The 11,359-nt window shown below is 40.1% G+C and overlaps 2 protein-coding genes across 3 annotated transcripts; both read right to left on the bottom strand.

Annotated features, from left to right (window-relative positions):
• Positions 1-1,364: 1,364 nt before the first annotated feature.
• Positions 1,365-5,522, bottom strand: LOC146722525 (uncharacterized). Its single transcript, XM_085484617.1, has 2 exons — positions 5,459-5,522; positions 1,365-5,053 (listed from the first exon to the last, which is right to left on the bottom strand). Exons 1-2 carry the CDS (start codon positions 5,520-5,522, stop codon positions 1,365-1,367), a joined length of 3,753 nt encoding a protein of 1,250 aa, XP_085340743.1.
• A 424-nt stretch (positions 5,523-5,946) lies between these two features.
• On the bottom strand, positions 5,947-7,853 carry LOC146722524 (dynein light chain roadblock-type 2-like). 2 transcript variants are annotated; one of them, XM_085484623.1, is made up of 4 exons: positions 7,379-7,853; positions 6,839-6,994; positions 6,377-6,711; positions 5,947-6,303 (listed from the first exon to the last, which is right to left on the bottom strand). In XM_085484623.1, the coding sequence occupies exons 3-4, from the start codon at positions 6,432-6,434 to the stop codon at positions 6,092-6,094; spliced, it is 270 nt and encodes an 89-aa protein (XP_085340749.1). In that variant the 5' UTR covers positions 6,435-6,711; positions 6,839-6,994; positions 7,379-7,853; the 3' UTR covers positions 5,947-6,091. The 2 variants fall into 2 exon arrangements, with proteins under 2 accessions (XP_085340749.1, XP_085340750.1); XM_085484624.1 differs by lacking the exon at positions 7,379-7,853 and adding an exon at positions 7,215-7,372.
• Positions 7,854-11,359: the final 3,506 nt, after the last annotated feature.

Below are 11,359 nucleotides of genomic sequence, written 5' to 3'. Positions count from 1 at the left end.
ATATATATATAATTTCAAAAAATCTTTTTTATATGCTATTGAATTTTAATACATACAATTTTGATTATATGTATTTTAATTGATTATATTTATAAGTATTTTTATATTATCTTAAAAAGACTGCATAGAATTATTTGTGCGACACTCTTATATGTATGTATAATTAATAGGGACCAACTACACATTTTTTTTCCACTGAATAAAAACAATCTCAATATTAAAATTAAATTATAAAAAAGATACTGTGATATTTTATTGATGAGAAATGTACATTTATAATTGTATTAAATACAAAAATAAACATGCCATGAATTACTATATATACATATTTTCATAATTATCAAACTTAAAAATATAATATTGTTACTGTTCGCGAACGCGCTGCGTGAGAGGAATCGAACGACACCAAAAAAAGGATGAGTCACTTTTAGTATAAAAGAAACTTTTAATATACGAAACTTTACGGAAATATAATGTACAATACTTAACAATTAAACGCACAAAAAAAATTAACACAAAATCTAATCAGTTTCAGCGGACAATTCGAAATCAAAAGAAAAGGCGGTGGTCGTCGATTTAATGTTCTGCGGTTTTTCTAAGCGGTTTACTCTTATGCGTACACGGCGGAAAGCGATAAGACCCCAAACCGGGTGTGAGCTCCTCTTTTATCATTTTCGGAGAGGAGCCCACCCTCGCGTGAAGCGCCAATAATTTTGCGTGATTTTAAAGTGGCGCATGCTCAATAGCATATAATTATTCGGCGGAACGGTTGCGACACCGTTACTTGTTTGTGTATTTGAGCGTTTTTTTATATGACAGCTGTCAATTTACGACTCTTTTTTATTCCATTACAAACAAATGTGACTTTATTATTGCCGATCGAAGATTCTAGAATTTAACAATAACTATTTTCGAGATCGAACCTTGTCTCGACTGAAAACGTATAATATATGAAAATCCTAATTACATTTTACTGCCGAAATAATTTAACTGGCGATAAGAATTATTTTGCATCTCAAACATCCCGCCCGCCTTGTCGCAACGTGACAAATGGTTGATGATGATTTCGGCGCGGATCACATTCCGATGGTGATTGATGGTGGGGCGGGCTCGCGTCGGCGCGGTGAAATTCACGTGATGATCGCGTGTTGCGAATCGATCAGCTGAGTCGACGAAAACACGTGGTGATCGCGTGATGTGAATCGATCAGCTGGAACGGCGAAAACATGTGGCAGATGTGAACGGCGAGTGTGAGATGCAGTGAGCGGTGAAAATGAGACGAGTTTTAGTGCGGTGGTGAGCGAGACAAGTGATGAGTGACAATTGATATGGTGCATGATGTGATGATTGTGTAGTGAGTGATGCTATGTGTCAATGTGCGGTGTAGGCGCGTCGTTCACGCCCGGAAGAAACACGAGCTTGACGAGTGGGCGCACGAGCTCGGACGTGGCCGTTCGGATGGTCACGACGCGTGTAATTCCGTCGTCTCCGGGGTGCAAACGCAATATGCGAGCGAGAGGCCATCGGCTCGGAGGGGTGATCTCGGAGCGCACGAGACAGAGATCGCCGACGTGGGGTGCAGGTGCATCCTTGAGCCACTTGGTGCGTGGGGCGAGTCCGTGCACGTATTCGGATGACCATCGCTGCCAGAAGTGATCCCTCATCCGCTGCAGATGACGCCAACGTGACAAGGGGGACACCGTCTGCTCTGTCAATGACGGTTCCGGCAAGGCGAGGAGCGGTGCCCCAACGAGGAAGTGACCGGGGGTCAGCGCCGAGACGTCCTCTGGATCATCTGAGAGTGCCTGTAACGGACGTGAATTCAGACAAGCTTCGATCTGGGCGAGGAGTGTGCTCAACTCCTCGAACGTGAGGGTGGTCTCGCCGATCACCCGACGGAGGTGAAACTTGGTCGACTTTACGGCGGCCTCCCACAAACCACCAAAGTGCGGGGCCGCTGGCGGGTTGAAGTGCCAGCGGATTCCTTGATCGGTGGCGGCAAGGATGACACTTTGACCTTCGGCTGTCGCTGCGTTAAAGAGACCTCGCAGCGTCCGATCTGCCCCGATGAAAGTCGTGCCACAGTCGCTGTAAATCTCAGCGCACAAACCCCGGCGGGAGATGAAGCGGCGTAGCGCGGCGATGAAGGCCTCCGAGGTGTAGTCCGAGACAACTTCTAAGTGAATGGCCTTCGACCAGAAGCAGACGAAGACGGCGATGTATCCCTTGTGCGCACGGTGTCCACGCCCCTTGCTGGTCCGGAGGAGGATTGGTCCCGCGTAGTCCAAACCGGTGCTGAGGAACGGTCGAGTTGGCGTTACTCGGTCCCGAGGAAGGTTACCCATCGGAGGCTGTGGTGTTGCGGCGCGCCATCGAGTGCAGGTCACGCATCGGTGTAGCTGCTGCTTGACGGTGGTCCTTCCTCGGGGCACCCAGAAACGCAGGCGGAGCAAGCCGAGAGTCAGTTGCACACCTCCGTGCAGTGTCCGTCGGTGGCAGGAATCAATCACCAGCCGAGTCAACCATGATGCCGCCGGGATGATCATTGGATGTCTTTCGTCGAGTGGTAGCTGAGCATGCTTGAGACGTCCTCCGACGCGCAGCACGCCTTGATCATCGAGGACCGGACTCAACCTCGCTAGGTGGCTTCGCGGTGGACTAGGGCGTCCAGCAGAGGCCGCAGCTACGTCCGTAGGAAGGTGGAGCGCCTGCACCACTCGCAGCCATCGAAATAAGGCGACGTCCAGCTCGTCCGGATGCAAAGTGCGGCCAAGTATGACGTCGCGTCTCGCCGGATTGAGCCATCGCCGACACCATGCAGTAACTCGCAGCAGCCTTTGTAGCGTCGGGAACCGGAGGAGGAGGTCAGGTTCGGCCGTGATCGGTGCCTTGACCACCAAACTGGTGGCTCGCTGCTCCGGGAGGTCCTCCTCTGCGGCTTCGATGACGGAACAAGGCCATGCAGTCTCGTCTCCTGACAGCCAGGTAGGTCCTGTCCACCACAGTTTATGCTTAATGAGTTCGTCAGGAGTAACACCGCGTGATGCACAATCTGCAGGATTCTCTCGTCCAGCGATGTGTCTCCATTGAGCGTCTGGCAGCAGGGTCTGGATCTGAGACACTCGATTGGCGACAAAGGTTTTCCAGCGGGTGCTGTGTCCTTGAATCCAGTGGAGCGTGACCTTTGAATCTGACCACAGATGCACTGGCGTCGTTGTCAAACCGAGAGTAGAGCGCACGTGGAGCATGAGCGTGGTAAGTAGAGCTGCTGCACAGAGTTCCAAGCGAGGTAACGACACCTGCTTGACAGGTGCGACCTTGGATTTTGCCATCAACAGGTTGATTGATGTTTTCTCTGTTGCAGCGTTGCGGATGTACACCACGGCGGCGTACCCTCGCTCTGATGCGTCGGCAAACCCATGGAGCTGCAGTTGTGAATGGTCGGTCCCAGTGTTGAGCCAGCGAGTTATGCGGATGTCATCTAGAAGAGGAAGCTGATTCAACAACTGCCTCCAGCGGTGTGCGTCCTGATCAGGCAGCGGGGAGTCCCAGTCCAGCCGTTGAAGCCACGTCGTCTGAATCAGAATTTTGGCTCTGATGACGACAGGTGCGAGCCACCCCATCGGGTCAAAGAGTCGAGCCGTCTCGGCCAAAACTCGTCGCTTCGTGAAGTCGGTGATTGCACGCGGACGTATGGTGAAGGAGAACCAGTCACCTTGCGGATGCCATCGGAGGCCCAAGGTAGCGTGACTCTCTCCCTCCCATGAGTGCGGTTTGCGTTGATGCCGATGTTCCGGTGGAACTCCGGTGAGCACCTGCTGATCGTTGGCAGCCCACTTCCTCAAAGGAAATCCGCCCGCCATGCAAAGACTCCGTAGTTCCTGCTGAAGGTCGATAGCGTCCTCCAAGCTATCAGCGCCGGTGACCACGTCGTCGACGTAGCAGTCGTGTCGCAGTGCCTTGACTCCGCGTGGATATCGTGCCTCTTCGTCTGCTGCGAGTTGATGAAGAGTCCTGATGGCGAGAAAGGGTGCACACGCTAGCCCGTAGGTCACGGTCCTCAGCTCGTACTCGTGGACGTCATCAGAGCTGGTGTGGCGCCACAAGATGGTTTGCAGGCGACGATCCTCCGGATGTACAAGAATTTGTCGGTACATCTTCTCGATATCCGTGACGAGAACGTACCGATGCCAACGCCAACGAAGTAGGACATCAGCGAGTGTTGGCAAGAGATTGGCTCCAGTGAGGAGGTGTGCGTTCAGCGACTCTCCGGACCGTGTGCGCTGGGAGCCGTTGAACACAACCCTGAGCTTCGTGGTCGTGCTTGACTCCTTGAGGACCCCGTGATGCGGTAAGTAGCACCTAGGGCTGCAGGTTGTTGAAGTTGTGCTGACCTCCATATGTTGCAGGTTCTCGTATTCCTCCATGAAATCTCGATAGAGGTCACCGAAGCGAGGATCTCGTGCTCCCTTCCGCTCCATGGCTTCCAGGAGGCGCTCTGCGGGTCGACGAGTCTCGCTGAGCGATGTCGGCGGCGGTGAAGTACATGGCAGCCTCACCATGTACCTGCCACTGGACGTGCGAGTGACCGTGCGCACGTAGAAGTCTTCGCACCTGGCTTCGTCGGCGGTGAGCGGTGTCCCAGCTACTGGCTCGCGTTCCTGCTCCCAGAAGCGTCGAACCATGTTAGCGAGGTCGTGGTCTGTGGTGCACTGGAACGTGCGGCGATGGCCTTCGGGTGCTGCGGCGTCGTAGCCTCCGGACAAGATCCATCCTAAGCTCGTCTGCTGGGCGATCGGCATCCGTGATCCGCCCTTGCGAAGGCCTTCCTCGAGGATCAGCGAGTAGACTTCTGCTCCCAGAAGTAACTCCGCAGGATCGTCATCCAGGAAGCGCGGGTCGGCCAGTCGAAGTCCGTGGATGTGAGGCCAGCTACGATCTTCACGTTGAGCGGTGCCTTGTCGCAATGAGATGCGCGGCAGCACAAAGGCCACCACGCGAAGCTCGGCATTGGTCACGTCAGATGTGATGTCTATCGTGACCTTGCCACGCGCTGATCCAGAGCGAGTCCCTCCGATGCCGAAGATGGACAGATCCGTTGAAGCTCGAGGCAGCCGAAGACGCTAAGCCAGAGCCTCAGAGATGATGGACACCTCGGAGCACTGATCTATCAAGACTCTAACCTCGTGTGGTGATCCGGCTCGAAGGACCAGAAATATGTTCGCGAACGCGCTGCGTGAGAGGAATCGAACGACACCAAAAAAAGGATGAGTCACTTTTAGTATAAAAGAAACTTTTAATATACGAAACTTTACGGAAATATAATGTACAATACTTAACAATTAAACGCACAAAAAAATTAACACAAAATCTAATCAGTTTCAGCGGACAATTCGAAATCAAAAGAAAAGGCGGTGGTCGTCGATTTAATGTTCTGCGGTTTTTCTAAGCGGTTTACTCTTATGCGTACACGGCGGAAAGCGATAAGACCTCAAACCGGGTGTGAGCTCCTCTTTTATCATTTTCGGAGGGGAGCCCACCCTCGCGTGAAGCGCCAATAATTTTGCGTGATTTTAAAGTGGCGCATGCTCAATAGCATATAATTATTCGGCGGAACGGTTGCGACACCGTTACTTGTTTGTGTATTTGAGCGTTTTTTTATATGACAGCTGTCAATTTACGACTCTTTTTTATTCCATTACAAACAAATGTGACTTTATTATTGCCGATCGAAGATTCTAGAATTTAACAATAACTATTTTCGAGATCGAACCTTGTCTCGACTGAAAACGTATAATATATGAAAATCCTAATTACATTTTACTGCCGAAATAATTTAACTGGCGATAAGAATTATTTTGCATCTCAAACAGTTACCAAAGAAGAAAGCACTATTTAAAAACTCTAAAAGTTCATAATTTGTTAGATTAGTAATTAAATACTGCATTTTGTATAATTTTTAAGCTTTATTCTTTTATTTTTCTTTATTTAATTGAATAGATATTAACATCCACAATGTAGCATACAGATTAAATTAACAACCAAAGAAATAAATCTTAACTTTGAAATATATTTTTGTTTCTTTTAAATATCAATCAACTGGATTTTGTACTACTATTAATATGAATTCTTTATCTGGTGCCATCATAATTTTATGTTTTTTGCTACGTATGCGCAAGAAAGTTAAATCATTTGTTGGATTCAAGTCACGTACGACAGAACGAGCTTTATCTGACAATTGACTTATCAAACCTGCGTATTGAACTGTTGTCGTATTATCTAATGTTGACTTTATAGGAATACCTAAAACAGATATAATTTTATAAATTTTTGTTTACAACTACAAGTAAATCATGTCAATGATCTCATGTAATACCTTCTGCATTCACCACTATTGTTCCAACTACCCTTTTATGAGACTGAATTTGTTTCATAGTTTCTTCAACCTCTTATAAATTATTTCATCGAAATTTATTAATAAAATTTTTATTTTAAATATTCCAATAACGGAAGCAAATCATATGGAATAAATGCGTTCTTTAATTGTAGGCTGCATATGTGGTGGATGACTGTAAGTCCGACAAAATTCCAATATTCCATGGGAATCTATCAAAATCTATATTGTCATACTTAGCCAATGTATTACACAATATATTATGGTATATATAGGCCAGATGCTTGCAATGACACTGAGCAATAAGATCCTTGCCACTACAATCACAATGATAAAAATGATTAAATAAATTTAAAATAAATTTTTAAAAATATATTATTTTGATACAAATTGTGTGATGAATAATATTTAATTTTGTATATTAATTATTGGATATATATGTACCTGCAATAAGAAAATGCCAGAAAAATTGTAAAATAGTTCCTATAGCACTGATATTAGATTTATCTTGTTAAGCTAATCGAATGCTGCGATGATAACTAGCCATTGCCCAACCCATGCTCACAAGTGAGCTGATAATGCTACCTGCTTGATGTACAACTGAAAAAAATATAGAAGCTAATTAAGGAAATTATTAAAAATATATGCATACTCATACATAGGCATTTATATAATTGAAATATTATTGAAATAATAGCAAAATATCTGATTTTGTATCACAGACTGTAAACTTGCACATAAATTATTATGACAATAAATTTGCAAATAATAACATTAAAATTGAATGTAAAAATTGAAATTGAAATTGAAAATATCTAACCCCGCACGCTGTCAATATAGCGGAGGGCAACTATTATTAAAAATATATGCATACTCATACATAGGCATTTATATAATTGAAATATTATTGAAATATTATGACCATAAATTTGCAAATAATAACATTAAAATTGAATGTAAAAATTGAAATTGAAAATATCTAACCCCGCACGTTGATTGATTGAAAATATCTAACCCCGCACGCTGTCAATATAGCGGAGGGCAACTATCGCCGTCTGTTGTAAAACGTGCGAGATGGACATTTCCAATACATGCATCTATTTATGTGTTGTGTACGTGTGATATATGTGTGCGCATGTGTTGTATACGTGTGAATACGTGTAGCACGATACTACTATGTTTGCGTGGTCGATGATGACAATGATGACGGGGACGTTTCTTAAAAGAAATTTTTCATATTTCGACTTTGCAATTATATATCTCTGCTTACAAATCACGTAGAGCAGAAATAAAGACACTTTTATTATATAATTCAAACTCAATCTATCGATTAAGTCTAGTATAAACTCGATTGCTTCAGCCGTTATTGAGAATTCGAAATATTATAAAGACTCAAATGTCCGACTCGCGTTAAGATACACGGTGTCTCGGCTACGCCCTTAACTGGTCGCGAGACACTACCGTGTCTCTTGATATATTTTTATATAAAAACAAATGAAATATTATTAGATTCTTGCTTCAAAAATTGCATGAACAAATTGTTCATTAAAATAGATTTTTATGAGGCAAAGACATACTTAATTTTTACGATACAAAAACATATCTAACATTTAATGATATGATTTGAAAGCATCAGTTTAAAACAATTTCTTTTCAATATTTGTTTTAAATAATGATTATTTGTCGCGTACCATCCGACTAGATAAAGCTATCTCGATAAATTTGCACGCATAAATGCATATGCACAAAAAATCAATCAATTCGTCTAATATTAATATAAAAAAACACAATAGCATACTCTATATTTTAGATGACTTAATTAATTAATTTTCTTTGTGTATAATATTATCTATGCAAATTTGTCTGGATCCTTATTAAAAAAGAATCGTATTTAAGAAGTCAGTTGTACTTCACTAAATGTATGAATATACGAATTAATTTTTGAAATAATTTACATCCTTCTAAAAGGCACCTTTACTTTCAAAAAATAGGTATATATTGAATATTGCTTATAATTGGGTTACCTTAAACATATGCATTAAATACAGAAATATGTGGATTTTAACTACGGGAAACTATCTTCATGTTTGGCCATCTAGTGTTGAATTGGAAAACTTATTTCAGATATTCATAATACCTTACTATATTAAAATGTCAACAGAATTCTACTTTATAGAATTTTACTATTATAAATAATATATTGAAAAATACTTTGTTTATACATCATATATTCATTTTTTAATCAAAGCAGCGATACTATATATAAAGAGTCCGTTTTGTTTTATGTATTTTTTAATTATTTAAGCCATGAATTTATAATTTGTATATGTATAAAGAGTCAATATTAAAAAAGAATATTAATTAACAATAAAAATAATATAATAATCTTATTATTTTAAAATATTTTCTTAAAAGAATCATTAATTCTCTCTTTTTTATTTCAAATTTTTAATAAATTTAATTTGATCTCGACTAATATAATTTTGTCTCTCTTTAATATGTCTTATTTTTAAATATTCTCATCTTCATCGTTTGCTTCAGTAAATTCTTCACCAAGTATTATGAAAAATATTTTACACTTTTATATGTGTAGTAAGTAATAAATAATGAGTTTTTAGAAATAAGAATAAAACAAACTCTAACTTTAAACTATGTTTTATATTAATCCATGTATTGAAAAATAATAATATATTCGAGCAGAGTTTTAAATTTTAATCTTTTAAATTATTATTGAAAAATCGGCTCTAAATAAAACAATCTATGTATTATATTAATTATTAAAAATTACAGATAGAAACAACAAATTTCCTCAAAAACATTATGGACATTATGTACGTGTACATCATAATATCAATAAATAGCTACTTTAATAGGAATAAAATTTTATTTTAGATTCTCTAAGTAAAGTTCTTCTTGAAGAACGTTTCAAGAAAATGCATTATAGATATAAAATTGAATAATATGTCTAAAACATATCATAAAGATATGGGTAAAAACGTGCTTGAATACGAGAAAATACTGTAGTAATTGACTATTTTTTAGTCGCAGAAAATAAAATTATTGCTTATATTTCTTCTTTCTTACATAAGCTATCTTAATAGGAATAAAATTTTTATTTTGGATTTCTCTGAGTAAAGTTGTTCTTGGACGTTACAAAAAATGCATTATGAATATAAAGTTGAATATGTCTAAACCCAATATACCGCAAAGATATAGTAAAACCACGCAATTTTAAATACGAGAAAATGCTGTCGTAAGTATCCATCTAGTGGCAGAAAGTAAAATTAGTGCTTACATTTCTTGTTTCCTATAAGCTACGTGCTTATATATTAAACACAATTAAAATCTTTATACAATATCGAGAAATTTAAATTAATCTTTTTTTTATGTACGAAAGTTAACATCTGTACAGACATAAACATTCATAGAATAAACAATCATTGTCAGAAGATGTCGTTGAACAACATTTTATATTATCAAATTATTCGATTATGCTGATATAAATCCTGCAGTGTTATAATTTTCTTGTTTATCGCAGTACTTTTTCTTCTTTCGAATTTCATTTTTAATCTCACACGCACACATAAACACACACACACACACACAAACTGCATCGTTATTGTTATCTCAATGTTCCAAAATTGCCTCGCAAAAGAATATAAAATCATTTCTCGGCTTACGCATTAAAACAGTCGATAAAACAAACAGATATATTTCGTTCGCAATATTCAGTTCCCTGAAAAGTATTTTTTTCAGAAGTATATTTCACATACATATACATTCTTGAAAGAGCAAGAACCGTCAAATCCCACAAACCTATACGCATACATTTTGCAAAATAAGACATATTTATATATATATATATAAGAATATCATTATTATATCTTCAAAAAAAAAAAAAAAAAAAAAAATTTAATTCCATAGTAAATCCCATAATATTCTTCCTCCGACGAAATAATATAACCGCAGAAAAATCCACCGACTGGTCTTTCTTGAAAAAAAACAACTACGAAACCCTGCATTTTTTACTTCTATGCACGTCCGGATTTCCGGCGAGACTTCTGTGCGCATTCTCTCCCAAGGTGCATCGAACTTTTTTCGGAGCAGCAGGGTGCAACCAGCCGGATTTTTCGGATATTTTATCGTCCTTCTGCGTTTCATTTAGTCTTTCGATCCTAAACTCCACGCGGGTCCTTGAGAAGGTCGGGTCGGAGCGCGTCGAGTGACGTCATCGCTCTGACGTCATCGCTCGACGCGCGTTTGACAATTGCGTTTTTAAATGTCAAACGCGCGTCGAGTGACGTCATCGCTCGACGCGCGTTTGACATTAGAAACGCAATGACGTTAAAATGATGTAAGATGACGCGTAAGTAATAAATGCGAATTGCGCGATAAATATATTGAGAAGGTAAGATATTTCGATTACTTATCGTGGAATTTTACCCTACTTGTTACGTGTTGTAATTCGACAGATTTTTTTCTGTAACGTATTACACATTTTTTGACAGTGCCTCTCTCGCATTCGTAATCAGATTTACATAGCTTTCGTATTCGCAGAACGAAGTGACTTCCCCCGGGAAACATTTCTGCATAATCGCGTATAAATAATTGCATAATTGCACACGCAATCGGAAATTATGTCTGAAATTCGTCCATCTTGCACTTAATCATGTATGTATAAATTTATATATAAGTCACAAGGGTTCGTATATAATCGTGTCACATTATATACGAGACATATATATTTGTATATATATGAAAAAATACTTATTTATTTTATATATATATATATATATATATATATATATATATAATTAAAAATAATTACACGAGTAAAAGTAACAACGGCGCTTTTTTCCGAGAATTTTGTGTACGTTACGCAAAAAATGGATACAATATTAATAATCGATCTCTAAAAATTGTAAACAGGGAAGGACAAAGAGAAACAGATGCTTTAAGTATACT

This window comes from Nylanderia fulva, unplaced genomic scaffold (genome assembly GCF_048542155.1).
Source record: "Nylanderia fulva isolate GAGA-0341 unplaced genomic scaffold, ASM4854215v1 Scaffold30, whole genome shotgun sequence".
NCBI lineage: Eukaryota > Metazoa > Arthropoda > Insecta > Hymenoptera > Formicidae > Nylanderia > Nylanderia fulva.
The sequence above is the reverse complement of the archived record's forward strand: the minus strand, read 5'-3'. Positions and strand labels throughout refer to the sequence as shown.